The 20,157-nt window shown below is 43.3% G+C and overlaps 1 protein-coding gene across 1 annotated transcript in view; it reads left to right on the forward strand.

The window, feature by feature from the left end:
- Nucleotides 1–20,157, forward strand: part of NELL1 (neural EGFL like 1) — a 6,602,686-nt gene that overhangs the window by 6,427,592 nt on the left and 154,937 nt on the right. Inside the window, exon 18 of the mRNA XM_069623485.1 lies at nt 6,511–6,687. Within this exon, the coding sequence (XP_069479586.1) occupies nt 6,511–6,687 (177 nt within the window). The remainder of the gene's footprint in view (nt 1–6,510; nt 6,688–20,157) is intronic.

Consider the following 20,157-nt stretch of genomic DNA (forward strand, 5'->3'; position numbering starts at 1 on the left):
CTGGGGTGTCCTAGCAGACCTCCCTCATAGACTCCATACCCGGGGACTGACTCCCCGGGCATGTAAAGTCACCATTGGCTTTACTAGACCTAAATTTACTAACAGAACTAGTACAAACCATCCTATTGTGGACGTACTAGTAGGGGTAATTCGATTACTCCTGGGTCTGTTATTCGAGGGGGCAGTGTCCCGTCCCCCCTCGTCGAGTTTTGGCTGGTGGCAGTGGAAACTACTTGTTATATTCTACCCCGAATATAACCCTATGGGATTCTTCCCATTGTTAGAGATTGATACTGTTTCTCGTTAATCTCTAACATACCACCGGTCTACTTACCTTAAATAAGTCTATCGGATGGTATTTTCTGCCAGAACTCTGTTTTTAAAAATGGCGTCTGTGTTCGTCTCTGTGACTTCTAAACCAAAGGTCGAGCCCTTTGTTCCACTTTTGGCGGGCTTCTGTACAGAGACCCTCCAAAGTGGTGCCATTCTGTCTGGGTTACCACAGGGGTGTGGGAGGGGGTTTAGGCACCATGGACCGAGTTGCCTTGCCAACTCCGGTCGCACTCTGGTGTGATTGGCCCAAGTGGTGAGCCTCCCCGCTCACCACTTAGCATGTGTTGATTGACAGCTAGGCTGAATGAATGGGGGTTTTCTGCATAAAAGCAGGGCTTTTGGGACTGGATCTTCAGAAGTCGCCACAGGACCTAAGAATCCGACGAGGGTAAAGCTGAGCCGACCTGCAACGACGACACCTCCGGTGGAGCCCTGCTGAACTGACTCACCACTTCCCGACGACAGAGGAGATCTCCCTGCCGGAGAGTCTCTTCCCCTGACTGGTGGGAACAACCAGTCCCTTTTGCTTTTTCTTCGCCTCAGGACGCAGTGGTCGAATTGCCCGTGCAGAGCACCTCGGCAACCGGATAGCCACTACCCCTGTACCGCAACCAAAAGGTGGTGCCTTGTGACGGAGCACTCCGCGGCTGGTCTCTTCCCTGGTGGTGCAACGATCTTCAACTTTCCTAGTGAATGCATTGCATTGTCTTTGTCCTTCTTCTTTTCCATCATGTTTGCCATGTGACGTTGGATAATGAAGGCACAGCCCCTGCACACTCACACCAGAAATAATACAGTCCTCTAGGGAAAAAGGCCCAAGACACGCTTGCAAGGATAACAAGTATTTATTTCTACAAAAATAGAAATGCATCAGCAAAGAACTATGATGCCACCAAAAGTTCGAAGTTCTGTAGGGGGACATATAGCACATTATAAGCGTAAAAGAGTAAAAGATATGACTAATGACATAGTGACATATAGTACAATTCTATAATATGGATTGGAGGAGTCCTATACATGTAGGGCCTGCTCCATATGGGATGCAATGCCATTGGTCTGTCTTCATCTGTCCATCCCTTTCCACGTGGGCACTGCTGAGCTCATCATCCAAGGTGAAGTTGGGCTAATACAATGTTATTTTATCGTTTTAACAAGCACCTGGAAGATACAGGGATGGGCTTGTGAGGAGAGCTGAGGTCACACTTACTCACATGCTTCACTCTCTCTCAGACAGATCAGCAACTCCCAAGGTCCTCCACCTTAGTTTTTGGCTATGATCTGTTGCCACCCTGTCCCCTCGCTGCACAAATTCACATGACCCATTCATGAAGGCGCAGTAGCCTTGCCTTCTGATCTTAGTGATCGATCGAGGGGTGTAAAAGCTTTATGGTTGTTGGTCTGGGGTTGGATGGTCCTGTGGCATGCAATGGTTTAAGGAAAAAAGCATTGCAAAGCTGTATTTCTTGTGGGGGATCATTAGGGGAAGTAGGGTCTTGCTATCTGTTCTGTGGGATGGTACTGCCAAGAGGAACTCTGCAGGCTGCATTCTTCCCAGGGCACAAGGGCTTGTAACTTCTAGGACAAAGGAGGATATTTTAGACTCTGTGACAACTGGCTGTGATGGGGGTGGTGTTCGCGTTCATGCAAGGGGTCTTATACCATAACACATAATGCTTTCCTCCGCACTTGGGCCTAAATTCTAAGATGGTTGCTGTTCAACAAGATGGCGATCACACCTACATCTGCCATATAGCTTGAAATGCATGCATGAAGGTTATTGTGCACCCTACTCTATGTGCACCCCTCCCCCCTGGATGTACTCTATTAGCGTTTAGTTCTTGTTCAGTATCACCTAGGGGAATGGGAAGACCCTCTCTCCTTCCCAACAATATCACACATGGTTAGTGATCTTGTTATGTAAATTTGGAGGGTCAGTGAATGTGTATGTGCAGCTGTAAAGTTGTATTTAATTGGTGCCGTCTTATGACATTAATGTGTCTTTGTATGTGGAAGAGGTCTAGTTGCAGTTTACTTGTTGAATAATGATGACATCAGTACGCCCGCAAGTGTGCGATCATGTGTGTGCTATCACTCTTGGTCATTCGATTAGTGACTCTTATGTTATGTTTTGGGGTCAGTTCCATATGGCTTCACTCTGTAATGTTCCTGAAATTTGTGTCTGGTAAGTTATATTTAGCGATCATGCTGAGCTCCCCTTAGCGAATGTATTTTTAGAGTACATGAGTTTTGGTCGAAGTTAAACAGCATTTGTTTTATACTTGTTCTTTAGGTCAAATGTGTGCCGAGCGCTTTTGAGGCACTAAGGATACCTTTTTGACCATTTTTGGTGCACACTTAAACCATTTTCAGGAGACATAATTGAGGTACCGGGTAAGCATTGGTAACACGCACAATGGTTTTGGCACCAAGTTTGTGGTGGGGAGTTTTGTACACAATGAGACGTTACATCTCATAACTGTGGAGATTGCCTATATGCCATATGGTGTGGTTAGATCTTGGACTGCGCCACTTTTCATATGGTGATGGTGGTTCCCTGGTGGTGGATAATGCATGATACACTTAAGATTTAAGAGCCTAACACCATGGTGGTGTTTGGTGTCTTGGGCGGACATATGGGTGCTGTGGATTGCACATGCCAGGCAGTATCTTATGTTGTATAAGCCTGTTTGGGCTTTGTTGGAAAATTGGTTATGTTGAGTTGGTTTTGGCCTGTGGTAGTGGCCCACTGATATTGAGGGTGTTTGTGCTTTCTTCCTATTGTAGATACATTGTGCTCTTGGTATTGAGACACAGACTGATCCCGGAAAATGATACACATTGAATGTGTCTACCGTTATTGTATTGCGTATGAACTGCCTTGACTGATGATAACTGCAGGTAAGGTGGTTTATTTTGTGGAAGTGTCCATTTATATACACATTTATAGTGTTGTGAAAAAGTGAAAACATCATGTGACTTAGGGTCTTATTGATTGTGGTCATTTTTTCTTTTTCTTTAGCTTGGTGATTGGAAAAACGTAGCTGTGGTTTTGTAGTGTCCATGAATAACACAGAAGGTGATTCCGCAAATACATAAGGATAACAAATGAGTCATTCCATATTTATGAGGAATATATATACTTTACCACCCCTGAAGAATGTTTGGCATGTTGTGTTGCTGTTATATTTAATCTATAAACAAGTATTGTTGTCATAACTGTTGTATTTCCTACGTTTTACACATTAATATAAAACATTTGTGTACTGTTTTTCCAAGTTTGGGTTATTTGAAATCCATTTGTTTGTTGATGTTATGCGTTTGATACTTCTTGTTTGACTTAACTTGTTGTGATGCGGTAATTAGTAAATATCTTGTGATGTATTTTATATGAGGAGGTACACAAAGCTTGTATATGTTGTTTGGTTATTTGCTCACCCGTTGACTGTCCATGCCCATGCTAATTCCTGTGACCATTTCCACCCAGTTCCAGATCCTCCCCTTCCATACACCTCCTCATGGGAACTCTTTGAGGTATTACCGCCGGATTACAGTGCCAGTACAGTTTGTAAAGGCCCAAAGATATAATTAGGGTTGTGAACTGACTATTGCTCTAATAAAAATATTTTAACCAGGTCCCCTTCAGTCACTCGATTTATAAGCACTCTGTGTGTCCTTCACACAAGTCCTGTTAAAAACAAGCATTGACAAAGCCAACTCTAGCAGGGTGATTAACTATTGCACATTAACGGGAGACAGGTGTAGGCGGGCACGCAGTACAGCTTAACCCTTCACTTATAACTTGACCTGCCTCTTACCTGTCTCAAATCCTACTCGGCTGGGTTCCAAATCACCCCGGTGTACCTCACTATGAAGGTAGTGAGTGTAGGGAGTGGTGGGAAGTTAGGGCAACATTACCAAATACACCTAAGGAGAAAACACAAGGTTAGAGTAACTGGAGCACAAATGGAAAGGTGAACAAAAGGAATGGTGGTGTACGGTTCTTTTTAGTTGGTAAAAGCTTACTTACATACTTTTACGGTACACCAGCAGGGTTTTGTGAGTTTTTCTATAAAAAGTGCAAACACAAGGCACTATATACAACTTAAGTAACTCCCAAGCAGCCGCATTACTAAAAAGTAAAACACAAAAACATAAAATATTGAACACATAAGAGTTCTTAAAATATATGTACAATCCTATCCAGTGGACTGTATTAAAAACTATTTATAAAAGGCCTTACTTGCAATGCAACCTGGCAAGGGCCGTCTCAAAGTCTCTGGCTGCTGCTCTCTTGATCTTCTTTCTTCCTGCGCTCTACTATGATGGTTTTAGTGGCAGCAGCATGGGGTGTTTGGAGACAACTACACTCTTTAAAGGGCTGGAAGTAGGCAGAGGCAGGCAGCAGCGGCAACAGAGCGTGGCGAACCCAAAAGTCGTTGCATGGACTGGGCTGCATATGTCAGATCTAGCCCAGCAATCAGAGGCAATGTGGGGAGCCCCCACACAACTCACTTCACCTGGGTCACATCTGCCAGGTGTGTCCTAGGGAGTTCTGGTGTGCAACCCGACAGGGGTTGGCCCCTTCATTTAAATTCAACCCCAGGACACTTAACACAAATTGGACACTCCGCAGCACCCGGGCCACAGTGATTCGTTGCCACCCGGGAGGTGGCTGTGCTTATAGGCGCTCCCCTACAGGTCAGGGAAGTGCCAGCATGAAGGCCTGGGTTGCAGCAGTGCCAGGCGCAGAGCAAAGGGCCTCCAACCCTCTTAAAGGGATGAAACCATTGACAGGCTCTTGGTTCGTGCCAGAAACATTTTTCTTCTTTTTTAGAGCAAAGGGACCCTCGAGTGAGCATGCTTGAGGGTCCCTTACTCTAACTTTGTTTATCCCTTGTCTCTGGTGTGGCTCTTGTGCCTCGGATACGATTTTCTTTTTTAAATTTATTTCGGTATCCCCGGTGCAGCTTCAAATGCCGGAATTCCTTTCCTCAATCCCCCGAACCGGGGTCTACACATCCATTTTGTTTATATCTATTAGGCTTTTGCCAGGCACTGCTATTCAATGCCCCGGCACCATTTCACACCTGTAACCATCAATGACCATTTAATACCACTATGACAGTACCTGGCAAGTGCATTTCCCATGCCTACACAAAAGCCCAAACTGTTGGCATCGCCAATGCTTGTTTAAAAAGTTCTACCTCCCCCTCCTTCTCATTATACCTCCCTGGTCTACTACCTGTCACTGTGCACTTTCGGTGTCTCCCTGTGGCTCTGTCTCTCTACTGTCTACTCCTTTACTATCAGTCTTTTGCAATCGGCTTTTCTCCTTGCTTACACTTTTTTCACTTACTCTGTTGTTCTCTCCCTTTGCTCGTATCTATCCAAGGCACTTCCTGTGTATCTATCTATCTATCTATCTATCTATCTCCCTTACGCCCCTGACCGATTCCACAATTCTACTCTTAATTAAAATGTAAGAACCCTCAATATATTGGAGTTGAAGAAAAATTGATTTGCTTTCATGTTTTATGTTTACAGTTTAGATCTTAATTTGGAGGGGGGTGGAAAGTTCCCAAGGCAGTGTCCATCTGAAAGCGTGCCAAAGGCTAGGCAGCACCCCTTTTGTCCCATTCTCATATGTCTTCTCACACAGCAAATATGGGTCATGGATTCATGCATGTGTGAAGTAGGATTCATTGGAACTCGGGATTTACCAGGTTCCCATGTTGTTCGCTGCCTGCATGCACAGTGAATATCTCAAATGGCGGCTACCACAGCAAATATGGTAGCTACCATTGATCCCTTGAATTCAACAGTGTGTCTGCTTTCCCCCTCAGTGTGCTGACACTACTGGTGCCGCCCCCGCCCCCATTACCCCCCACTCCTCAATCACAACGAGGTTCTGTAAAAATGACATATTTCCGGAGCTGCAGAATGGGTGATTTACAGGTCGGATGTTAAAATGTAAGCATGTGAGGGAAATGTGCCACTTCATCTGAGATGATGACAGATGTCTGCTGGGATTTCATTGTAATAGTTCATATCTACCCTTTTCTCTGCAGTGCAATCATATGATTTGTGAACATATGTCACACAATGATTCAATGAGTAAAGTTGTTGTATGCACTCATTTTCGTAAACCTTTTTTAAAACGTTTTGTTTTTTATATAGGACGGACAGATCTTTTGCCAACGGATGGCATGCAACTGTCAAAATTCAAGTGTTGATCTATTTTGCTGCCCAGAATGTGACACCCGGGTGACCAGCCAGTGCCTACAACAAAATGGAAATAAACTGTATCGCAGTGGAGACAACTGGACATACAACTGCCAGCAATGCCGTTGCTTGGTATGGAAGTGCCTTTTCTATTTTACTTGTTTTCAAAATTGTTCAATTGCATTTTCTGTGAGAATCAAATTTACTAGGTCTTGGGCTATTTGTTGGCAATCAAAAGTATGGGTTGGAAATGTCTATCATCCTGCGCCATAGGACTGCAAAACCTAAGTTTATACAAATGCAACAGGGTCCCTTTACATTTTTTGGGGACCACAAGTCATTCTATCTGCTGGAAAAATCAGCTTGAAAATCGGCCTAGCTGCACACATAAGCGGCCTTCATAGGCCTAACGCAGCCTGAACCCAGTCTTGGTGACCAACTTCCAGAATGCACACATTAAACTGATATCAAATACCACCACACCTAATGCTAGGCTACAGCTACCATCAGGCAATCCCATCTGCTGCACATATAATCGGTGCACCCAAGCACCCTATGACTCCTTACTCTCTCGACTGACGAGGACTACGGTCCCGGAGGGCGTTCAACCTACAAGCGCTTTGAGTTCAAACCAATGATATACGGAGCGCTATATCAATCCCAAAGAACATAACATAACATTTAAAATTATTGTTTATTACAAGATCACTTTCATGTTTTTTTTCATGTGGAAACCCAAAGCTTTATGTCTTACCCCTTAAATGTATAATGTTTTGTGGAAGACCTCATATGCCTCCTTTTCTGAGCCTTTTTTATGCCATTCTCATTTAGTTAGGTTTACATAATCCACTTCTTACAAAGCGCTACATCCCACAAACACTTACATTTGTTTTGCTTGAATGTTGTTTACCTAATTGTTTACCACAGAATATGGACGGAGAACCCTGCAGGCCAAATGTGCCCTTGCAGCCCCAACAATATTGCCTGATGTAACCCAACATCTACATTTTGGTGGAAAAATTGTACCAAACAAATGAAAGCAGACTGAATAAACCCAATACCTCTGGCATTACTTACTCTGTAGCCTTTCCACCCCTCCTTGGGTTCAAGGACTCTGTACTCGACTGTGTGTCCTCCTATTTCACTGAGCCCTCCTTATGCATCTCCCGTAATGTAGGCAACTGCTCCCTGGCACGTCTCACAAAGTGCATTCGACAAAGACCAGTTCTAAGCACACTGCCCTTCACCCTTTACACTTTCTCCGTCAGCAAACACATTTGCATCTTTGACTTTAACAATCTCTGCTTTGCTATGTCTAGGGAGGATAGCTCAGTGGCAACGTGAACGCCTTGGAAGCAAGACGTCACTGAACAACACAGGTTGGATCCCAGGTCGCGCTTAGAAATCTCTGGGTATTAAGTACGTTTTAAATAACCTATCGTATCGTATTGATACTGAGATCTGCTTCTTTCACCTCTGAAATCTCTGAAACCATAAACCACTGCCTAACTGTAGTCCATCACCGGTCTATGCTGCCTCATTCACATTTTTGCAAAGACAGAAGTCAGCTTTCCAAATTCCAATGCCAGCCTCACTTTCCCCTCTCTCATGACCCACCTCCCCACCTCCCACCCTTTGACTTTCTCATTCTCGAACCAAAGGCTTGCAGGGTTCTCTTTGACATGATGAAACTCTTTCATTTCATCATGGTCACTGCCACCACATCCAGACTTAGCCTCCTGAACATTAGACCATTCTTCCCATTCTTCAGAGACCACTAAACCAATACACTACTCTACCCTTGTGCTCAGTTAACCGGAAACACTGCACAAACCTACTTCTTGAACTATCCCTCTAATTTTATGCTCCCCTAAAAAAAGCCAACATTTTCCGACATTCCCACTTTGAAACCTTCACAGATCCTCTTCAACCTCTGCCACTCTGCCACCTATTCTGCCAACCATAACCATGCTTCATGGTTCACCATACAGAATCACTCACTTTAAAGTCCTGGTCCTTATGCCCCTCTATAGATCCATCCACAGTCTTTCATCCCACATCCTTGCTGACCGCATACCCGCCCTCTCTATCTCTTGCTTGCTCTCAAACATTCCACTCCTCTTCTCCTCAGCCCCCACCCATGTCCCTTCTACTGCTTCAGCTCCTTTTTTTCTACTTACCATAGTCCAAGCAATGATCTCCCCCATCCAACAAATATATCTCTTCAGAGGAACTCTTGAAAACATTGCTCAAACATCACCTGTTAGTGATGAACGGATTCCCCAAACTCTTCCATCCTTCTACCAACTGCATAACTTTGTTCATTTTGCTCAAACCTGTACTGCTGGAAAGCTAAGCAACAATATCCTCATGCTTGTCTTTTAATTAACAGTCCAATGGTTAATAGTTGTTTACAATGGGGCCTCATTATGATCTCGGCGGTAGCCATGCCGCTATTGGCGGCATGGCTGCTGCCAAAATCGCGTCTGGGTCCCAGAATGAGGAATTACGGGGCCATTCCGAGTTCAAGGGTCCAGTAATTCCTCCTTCTAGGAACCCGGGCCCGGACCTTCCCCATTCCCATTTCAGCCCCAATAGGGCTGAATGGGAATGGGAGAGGGAGAAAACAACGGGCCGATTACGAGCGGCCCATTGTTTGCTTCCTCCTCCCCTTGCGGAACCCGCTCTCTACGTCTGGTGAAACCAGACGTGCAGAGCGGGTCCCGCGAGGGGACCTCGTAATCAGGCGGTACGGGGTTGACGGCGCCGGCACCTTTACTGGTGCCGTTAACCCCGTACCGCCTGGGTTATAATGAGGCCCAATGTATCGAAAGACCGCTCTTAAAAGAAGCTGCATTTGTTCTACACTCTGAAATTGTAACAGGCAGTAAGAAGACCAGTTTATATCAAGCAAGAATCTTGCACCAAGCCAGCATTTTATAATCATTACATCTTTTGCAATATCACTTGCTACAACCGTTTTTGCCACTTTGTTGCACTGTGAATATTATATGTTTCTATGACACTCAAATTGGCATTCTCAGTAGAATGAAAGGCAGTTGCTCATGCTGGCCTGGATGTGAACATTGAACATTTAGCTCAGCACTGTTCAGTTAAATATTCGGTTGCTTTTCAATTCATTTTTATTGAGCTTTAGCTGTAATACGTATGCATAATCCATTTTCAGATGGATAATCATTACTATAATTTTTGATACTATCAGGTTTGTAGCTGTGCGTGCTAAAAAAATTTACTTGCCTGCTGCCAACGAACAACCCCATGGAAATCGCGAGAACCACAATTCTTTTGAGGCTTGCCTAATGCAACAGCTCTTCACGGCCTATGAAAAGTCAGAAATCCAAAGTCCCAAAGAGGTGGGCTAGCTGGCCACTCCTCTATCCCAATCATCAATAACGTATATTTCCTGTCTTAGAATGCCTCCATTAGCTCCCAATGAAACAGAGGATGAAGTTCAAGATAGCGTACAATATACATAAGGTCTATTGGATAATGGCTTCCAAATACTAATAGAACATAGCCTGGAGTTATATTCCCCCTGGGCATCTAAGATTTGCACCCTGGAAGGGAGAATCAGATAATCAGCCCCATCAGATGGCAGGCCAAATTGCAAATGAACGGTCTGCATTCCAAGACAAATGATAGCTTCCTCCCGCACTCTGTCAACACCATCAGATATATACATCAGACTACTTTCCCAACACCCCCACTCACTACTCCTTACTCCCCGTCAGATATTTTCCTCCCCACTCTGGGGCCAGTCGCATACCTGAACTAGACAGCCACTGCCAGGCCCCATTATCTTCCAACACCTTTCCACCAAGGAAAGTGCAAAGATGTTCCCTCTCGAATGCTTGTCTCATATTTCCAAGACAGCCATCTGTACTTGAACGTCTCTTTCCTTAAGGGGTGCACATCTGCACATTCCCTTTCATGAAAGGAAATATTTTAATGAAAACAAAAAATAAATGTTTAGAACTATTAAGAAACGAGTAGTGAGTCGGGGATGCTAATACTTGCTAATAGTGTTTATAGTCGAGGGGTGGGTTTTACTTGCTTGTAATGGACTTACACCCATGTGTGTAAGACATCTATTCTATTCAGCCTACTGTTTGACTAGCGACCTGGGACCACAACTCCCAGAAGCACCGGCGCTCTATTAATCTAAACGTCAGGTGCTTCAGCGCCAGCACTTCGAGAGCCAATCCGGACTTGCGCCGGTCCTGTCAGTCCCACTATATATATCCCAGCATTCCTAAGCTAACTTTTACTGGGTTATTCAGGTGGGAGGTTACCAAGCAACGTAGGCGTGACTTTCTAAAAGGGCAAGGAAATCGCTCTCCTCTTTGCAAATCGTGTGCGTGTAGCTTGGACTGATTGAAAATAATTGTATGCCAGTACTGTTTGATGCTACGGTGGGTATGTGAACTAAGATTTTAGAAATTGCAACTAGAATCTAGAAATCGTAACCTACTGAGAACGACTGATCCACACATGCTGTGATTTATAAAGCAGCATGTGTGTTGTACACTTTTCATCTCTGCTCGTAAAGGTTTCACTTTAGGCCCATACTTACCTCGCCGCTTCATGGCTGGGAGCCAGTCTTTGTTGGGTTACTAAGTGCTACTTGTGTTTAAGAGATCTATTCTATTCAGCCTGCTGTTTGACTAGTGACCTGGGACCACAACTCTCAGAAGCACAGGTGCTTTATTAATCGAAATGTCAGGTGCTTCAGTGCCGGCACTTCGAGAGCCAAGCCAGTCTTTCGCCGGTCCTCGCCGTCCACGTCGTCCACGTCGTCCAGAGCATAAAACGGTGCCCGAGGGATTTACTGCCATCTACCCCCAAATCACTGGTAAGCATGGGTTTTTTACCTTCAGAAAAACTTCTGTTAGACATACACAACCATCAATGCATGAATTTAGCCAAACAGGCAGCTGTAGCAGCTTTAGATAGTGCCAGCTCGTAGCAGATTACTACTATTAGAGACTCTGCTAAACATAAGCCTCCTAAAAAACAAAAACAGCCACCCTGCCCGAAGCAGCACAACACAAGCCAAACAAGCCGAAAACCTGACTTACAGATATGCCTATTGAAGACCCGGTCACTAAACAAACATGCCCAATTCATCCACGACATGATAGTGGAGAAAAGCCTAGACACCCTTTGTATCACAGAGACTTGGCTTCAAGAGCCGATAGGCTCCACCTGCGATATCGCCGTCCCAGAAGGCTATTCCATTTACTACGCTAATAGAGTGACAGGCCAAGGGGGGGGAGTAGCAACAATTGTGAGAGATACTATACATTTGTTCCCCGTCAACATGTCATGCAGTGGAAGTGGAATTCTGCATCTAAAACATCTACCAACAGACAACAGTAGCTTAAACTTAATTGTAGTCTATAGGCCTCCCACCGCCATGCCATAATTTAACGAGGAGCTCACACACCAAATTAACCTTCTTAAAGGGCCAAACATGGCAACCCTATTACTAGGAGACTTCAACTGATGGTGCGGTGACCCCGAGGACAAAGAAGTCATTAACCAAGAGAAACTAATGAACAACATTGACTATAGGGTTTCGAACCACGAGCCAACAATGGTTAATGGACACCAACTAGACTGGGTTGTAACACATAACTTGGATTTACGAGAATATAAGACAGAACCATGTATACGTTCACACCACTATAGTGTCACCATCCTTATCACTCCCCCACTTCCCAAAGCTAAGACCCCCAATGCTCGGAAAAGCGTGACAAGCCGGAATTTTAAAAACATAGACAGAGACCAACATGAGCTATGCATAGAGGAAATCAAGAGCAACCAAAATGATGATGACTCTTGTGATTCCCAATTGGCGAACTTGCTCTCCCACCTGAAGAAGCTGGCGGACCAGAAGGCACCGCCACAAACTAAAATAGTCAGATCAAACACTAAACAACAACTGTGGTTCTCTGGAGAACTTGCGTATCTAAAAAGGGAAAAAAGAAAAAGGGAAAACGGGTGCCTCAAAAATCCATCCACACCCAACAGGGAATCTTGGAAGGACAGTGAGAAAAGATATAAGAACAAGATCACTGAGGCAAAAAAGAATTTCTATAACAAACAGATTTACACTGCAGCAAACACCACCAGTAAACTCTTTAACATCCTGAAATCCATAGAAAAACCCAGAGCAATTACACCACCTTTCATACCAACGCAAGAAGAGTGCAACCAAACCCATATTCACTTCTTCCACAAAAACACCAAGGCTAGGAAAGTAATAGTGAAAGCCCAATCATGTAAAAGGGTGCCAGATAATCTTCCTCCTGAAATTAGTACTCAAGGCATAGCAGCCTTCAAGTTCACAGAAATCACCACTGAGGACATGGTGAAAGTGCTTGCGGCAATGAAACCCACATCTTGTGCGGCAAATATACTAACTCCCAAAATAATACTGGACCACATAGACATTTTTGCACCCATCCTGACGAAAATCATTAACGCCTAATTCCGAGACCAGTTAGTACCCAGTGTAATAAAAAGGGTTACTGTAACACCCCTAGTAAATCAATCTAATCTGGACCAAAGAGACCCCAACAACCTCAGGCCCATCACAAACTGCAATTTCATCCTGAAAATCATGGATAGGATAGCCACCATGCAACTTCAGGCCCATGTGGAAGCCTCTGAATCCCTACACCACCAACAGTCAGGGTTCCACCCTGCCCACAGTACCGAGACTGCCATGCTCGACCTTCAAACCAAAATGCTTAGCATAATGGACAAAGGTAGGGCAGGTCTCCTTATTCTCCTTGATCTAAGTGTGGAGTTCGATCTTATGGACCACAATCTCCTCAAACTAGCCTTAGAGAAAACAGCCAACTGCTCCAAAGAAGCGATTGGCTGGATAACATCTTTTCTCAATAATAGGATTTCACGAGTTCACTCGGGGGACAAATTCTCTCTCGTTAAAGACATTCTATGTGGCGTCCCACGAGGTGGCAGCATGTCACCACTGCTATTCAATCTCTACCTGAGATATCTTTGTTTAGTCCTTGACCACATCAACATATTCTTCACCAATTACACTGACGATACTCAGCTGGTGATCGAACTGAGTGGGGACTTTAAGAAAGATAGTGAACTATCCACAACCTACAACATAGTAGAATAATGGATGGATGCAAACTGGATGTGCCTGAACGGCAAAAAAAACAGAGCATATTGTATTTGGCTCTCACCAAGCCAGAGCTAAACTACCTCCAGCATATGGCTCGTTTCAGATAAAAGACACCCAAATTCAAATCCTGAGTAAAGTCAAAACCTTGGGAATGATGCTCGAAGCTTCACTGGGAACTGAAGCCCAAGCACAATATGTAAAGAAAACCTGCTCCTACTACCTTAGATTACTGAAAGCTATTAAACCTTATCTGTCGGAAGACGATTGTGCCACAATAGCAAGGGCCACTATACTCTCACGCATGGACTACGGCAATGCACTCATTCAAGGGGCAAATAAACAATGTCTAAACAGCCACCAACTTATCCATAATAATGCAGTGAAGGACATTAAGCACAAGTCTAGATCCAACCACATCAGTGAATCCAGAAGAGAGCTACATTGGTTGATAGTAGAATATAGGGCTCAGTTTAAGGCTTTGACCCTGTTGGCCAGATGTATCCACGGGAAAGCCCCAGCATACTTAACATCTAAAACCAACCTCTGCATACCTGGCAGAGTGCTAAAATCCACCGATCTGGGCAAGATCACGGTAGCCCCACACAAATGTACCTTTGGCTCCGGAAAATCCTTCCCTATCGTGGTTGCAGGAATGTGGAAGAATATCCCTGCTAACGTGAGACTAGAAGCAAACTACCTGCTCTTCATTAAACAATTGAAAACACACATCTTCAATTAAAACCCACTCATCAATAGTCATTAAAATGTCACATTGAATCTGTGTGTCCCGTATGCTGTCCTTGTACAATTTTTGTTTGTTCTTGTGTTCCTGTCACTGCACTCTGAAGCTTGCAAGGCGTACTACAAATAAACAAATAAATAACTAAATGTTGAATTTGGGAGTTATCATCAAGGGTTATTACCATTTTCAAATGCCTGCCCCTCAAAAGACAATGGGCCTCATTATGGGTCTGACGGTAACCCTGCCAATGCCACCAACAGGTTGCCGCCAGTCCTGTAAAAAGGTTCTGGTGCCTTACTTCCCGTTGCCACCGGCTCATTACGAGTCTGGCGGCCAGGAAGTCAGACGCTGGAATATTTGTTAATCCCCATTCCCATAGAGTCGCGTAGGACTGTATGGGAGTGGGGACACAGAAGCATCAGCACATTGCTAACGGTGCTGGTGCTTCCATGAAGGGTCTGTATACTGTGACCGCTGTGCACGGCAGGGTCAGACCTGTTGGGCACAGTGGCTCCGGCAGGCAAACACATAGTTTGGCGGTCCGGAAACAATGTAATGAGGCTCAATATTACTTAATTCCAAGATTTCAGCTGTGAATCATGAGCTGGGTCTCATTGACCAATGCTCTCATGTCAATGCTTCTCCTCAGTTTCATTCACAGTGGTGATGAAACATGTATTGTCTAGCCTCACAAAAGCACTGCATAGTAGCATCATATTGTTAAATGTAGTGATTTACAAAATCCCTCAGACAAATTGGCTTCTGCCCTGCAGGAGCACGAAGGTGAGTAGAGGCCAAAGCACCTACTTAGTCCTCACACCTCTACAAACCAAGAGCAAACACAAAAAAATAAAAAGGTAGAACAGGCACAGTAAATAAATATACCTCTTTGTCTTTTGTGGTAACGTGGGCTGATGCAGGGCTATGCTCTCAAGGGGTGTGATTGTGGTTCAGTAGCACCCCAAACAGTGAAGTGTAATATTCCAATATTAAGGAATGTCTGATAAAGATTGTATATTACTGGGCCTGCAGTAACAGCCCTGTAGTTATGGTTACATTGCTCAACCCATAGGAAGAGAACTTTTTTGGGCGGATTATAACTTTGATCCCCCCTCGATTAATTTGCATGAAACTTTGCACAAAGTGTATATGGTCCTGTCAGATCGGTCCAGCAAAGTTTGGTGAGGTTTCTTCAAAGGGGGGGGGGCAAAGTTATAGGAGGGGGTCCCATAATCTGTGTTTTTTTTCGCACAGAAGCAATGGAAAATAAATGTGGCTCAGGCCTGCAGCCCAAACCGCTGGATGGTTTTTCACCAAATATGCAGAAGGAGTGGCGTCTTGGTCCGGAACGCATGCGTTTTCAAATTTGGTGTAAATCTGTCCAGTAGTTATTTTTAAAATGACCAAAAAGTAGGTTAAAAAGAAATAGTGATATCTGGTTTTGGTGTGCGTACTCACTTCCCTGTTCAGTCCGTGGATGGGCAGCCGATTGGGCCAGAGGGTGGCATGAGGTCTGCAGACATCGGATGCACCAACTAATTGGATGGTGAGCATGAGGTGCATCATATTTTTGTAAAGCCCACTATGTTGGATCTACGGACAGGCACAGCTGGCCGTGGACAGCGTAGTGGGGTAAAAGTCTGGAAACCACGCTTAGGGTCATTTTTTATAATTTTTGAAAAAAGAAAGAAAAGTTTTGCATTTGTTGTAGATTTGTGTGCTTACGTTCCTTGCTTTGCATTAGACAAGCTTATGACGTTGGTGATGACAGCATACGTTTGGCTATGCTGCCCACTAACATCATTGAAATAGGTGGAGCTCACTTTGAACGTTTAGTGATGTTAGCGTTATGGGCAGGCTAACATAATCCGTGTTGCAAGGGCTTTTGAAGTTAGGGTGATAGAATCTTATTAAGAAATGTGAAGGAGATGGAGTCTATAAAATAATATTTTTAGTGCTATTTTTTAACTGTCAACGGTGCTTCCTAAAGTACCTTTTTTTTGTTGTGTTTGTATTATAATTCTTTTGCACGCAAGGTTAAGCTGCTGGAGTAAAATGAGAGAAGAGGCATCAACCACAAATGTGAAGCAGCAGGTGGACAGGGGAAGATGATATGAGACTGTTTTTGTAGGTTGAAAATGGCTGGGCAGGTGCCATAGCTGTTCACGGACAGTGCCATGGACAGACGGCTTGGAAAAGACACTTGGGGTAATTTGATGGCTGCAAGAGGGCATAGAAATGGTAGGGAAGTGGAATGAAGGCAATGTGGAGCTGTTTTTATAGGTCAAAAACATTTTTTGGAAATGCTGCCCAGTCCATGGTCTATTTAGGTGTCGGCAGACAACCCCTCGATTGCAGTAGAGTCAGGGTGAGTTTTATTAGTTGACGGTGTATGGTACATACTTATTACATAGTTAAATGTGCTGTGGTCAGTGGACAAATTCTGGGGGCCATGGTCAGCGGATGTGGCCCCCAGAATATGTGCACTAGGCATAACCACCACAGTAGTAATATGTGTATAGTAATTGTAGGTAATGTAGTGGGAGTACAAAGTGTTTTAATATGAAGGAATTACCTGATTGAACTGGATGTAATTGGGCATGTGGGAAAGTAGGTACAATGATAAGTGGCTGCAGATTGCAATACAAAAAATGTTTATGTGCCACAGTGTTAGTCAACATTGAAATAACGAGCAAACACATTTTTATTACCAATGTGCATTATGAACATGTGCCTGTGGCCTTTGCACATTTCCATCTTACTGTGGAGGGCAACAAGGGTCGTGCAGAAATGGATATGATTGCAGGAATAGATGTAAACAGAAGCTAGTAAGCCTGGACTCCACTGTTTGTGTGTCTGCACTTTTACGTGATCAGTGTACTTGTACTTATGTTACTGTTATTCATTCAGGTTCCAGCAATTATGGTGGAAAAAAAGTGTGATGCTTTTGTGGTTGGTTTAAGGATGAAAGTTAAGACGTTTTCATTATCCACAAGGCTGTCTGAGGCGTGGGAACATACTATCTCAGTCTCTTCTGGTGAAACGCTCCTCATAGCAGAACGCAGGAGGCAGATTATTATTGACATGTAGGGGAAATCTGTGCCTGTTTGGACCACACCCGAGGATATTTTTTAAAGAAAACATACATTTATTGGGAACAGGTGCATTGATAGCAGTAACATATTTTGTGGTTTTTCAGTAAACTGATTGCCAGTAATATTGTTCATTTTTGTGGCATCTGTTTCTAAAAATGAAACTGACTCGGGCACGCTGTGAATGGCACATGAAGGGCCTCATTGTTATGTGTCCTTGAATACACCACACTAAGAATTTGAAGGAGTAAATGTGTCAAAAATCAGCAAAGAAATGGTAAGATTCACTACAGTGAAAGCTGATGTCGGAAAGTAAAGTTTCTATTTCGGAAAACTGATTTGAAGCGGTCTGTCCTCTGCTACATTGGAAGAATGGATTCGCAAAATGCAATGTAAGCAAGATTCTAAATTATATTTATTGAGGTGCGGCTTGTAAGTGTACTTTGTGCCATATGATGAACTTCCTAACTGGTGAATGTTCAATTTGACGCAAAGAATAGACATTGTATGTGTGAATTGTAACTTAAATGTATAGCCAAAATAAGAATGTATTGTGATTATTTAACTGTAAAGTGGTTACTGAAATATGTTTTTCCCTTCTTGATTTTATCTAGTTATATAATCCTGTTGTACGCATGTCAGTATTCAGACAATAATTATCAACAACGGTTATGTGATAACAATCAATTTCAATTTATTAATATACTTTCAGCGTATTGCTTTGTATATAAAACAACAGCCATATGGGATGACTGCCAGATAGCAATCTGTCCATTTGCGGTTGCAGTAACAAGGGCCAACATGGGAGCGTATAGGTTCTAGAAATGTGCAGATGTGAAAGTGTTGCTTTTACTTCAATTTTAAAGCACTAATTTCTCCTCTATAATCGAGCGCCATGTGCGTACATTACTCGTTGGTCATGGAAGATAATATTTGGTGAAGAACGCATAGACTTGCATTAATGGATCGATGATTGGATTTGGCATTAAAAGATCACTGTTGACATTTTCACTCAAAATGAGAACAATACAAAGTTTGGTAACTATGAACTGTTTTAGAAAAATGTTAACCAAGTTTCCGTGGACTTAATTGATTTTTTTGTTGTTGTTGTGTCCAAATGAAAAGTACTTGTTGCGGTCACTACTATGGTTGTTTTCCTCAAAATAAAATGTTTCTATAATTTTTGAAAAAAGAAAGAAAAGTTTTACATTTGTTGTAGATTTGTGTGCTTAAGTTCTTTGTTTTGCATTAGATAAACTTATGACTTTGGTGATGACAGCATATGTTTGGCTATGCTGCCCACTAACATCATTGAAATAGGTGGAACTCACTTTGAACGTTTAGTGATGTTAGCGTTATGGGCGGGCTAACGTAATCCGTGTTGCAAGGGCTTTTGAAGTTAGGGTGATAGAATCTTATTAAGACATGTGAAGGAGATGGTGTCTATAAGATTATTTTTTTAGTGCTATTTTTTAATTGTCAACGGTGCTTCCTAAAGTACCTTTTTTTGTTGTGTTTGTATTATAATTTATTTGCAGGCGAGGTTAAGCTGTGGAGGAAAATGAGAGAAGAGGCACCGACCACAAATGTGGAGCGGCAGGTGGACAGGGGAAGATGTTGTGCGTGTGTAACATCTAATGTATGTGGCAGTGTTTCTCATGCTCCTTGATCACAGCTTCAAAAGCACTTTGAAATGTCTCCCCCCACCCGTAGAGTGGTGTGTTGCAGTGTATACAGAGGACTGTTTTCTTTGAAGCATATGGTTCAACAGACACTTTTATTGCTTGCAAGGTAGCTGGTGGAATTTTGTGTGCCACAGAAGTAGGCTCTGTGATAACAGTTTTGGCTGAGGAAGATGAGGTGCAGGAAGACAGTCTACTCCTTGCTAAAAAAGGAACAGCATTTCTGAGAGCATTGCAGTGGTTGGATTGGGTGTGGCGGTGCATGGAGGTGGTCCCGTAGGAGTACTGTCCAGAGTGTCCGCGACTGAATACAATGTTGCACTCAATGCATTTCACTTATGTAGCTCTAGCCTTTGGTAGATTCCCAACAGTGGTAACGGAATGCCACACCCTTTATTCTGTCTTAGTACTAAAGGTAGACTCATCCTCTACCTCACTGTCTTTAGAAGTACTGTGCTTTTTTATTGTGTAGGTCCTCCAGCTGGTGGTGTTGGCTCTTGGGGATGAGGGATGGCAATAGATGATGCCATTTTTAGGATAAATAGCAGTTTTGCTAATATTTGTGTTAGTATGTGCTCTGTATTACATTTCTAATGGATAATGAGTAAGAATATGTGTAAGAGCTATACAAGCGGAACATTTTGAGCTTGAAACTTCCTGGATCAGTAGAAAATGCAGTTCCAAACTGTCTGTGAAGCTCGGACCCAATTGTGAAGTCGATGAACACAAAAGCAGTGGAAAAAGTTCCCAAAAGTGAATAGAAGTGTCAAAAATGATGCTAGACGGTGGGAAATTGCAAAGTGTTAAGGTGAAACTTTGTAAATTGGACACAAATGTTGCTATATTAGGGTAAGTATGATATTAGTAAGTTTTAGGAAACTAGCATGCACTAGTAAAAAC

The sequence above is a fragment of the Ambystoma mexicanum genome, chromosome 11 (genome assembly GCF_040938575.1).
Source record: "Ambystoma mexicanum isolate Mex_15411 chromosome 11, UKY_AmexF1_1, whole genome shotgun sequence".
Lineage (NCBI taxonomy): Eukaryota > Metazoa > Chordata > Amphibia > Caudata > Ambystomatidae > Ambystoma > Ambystoma mexicanum.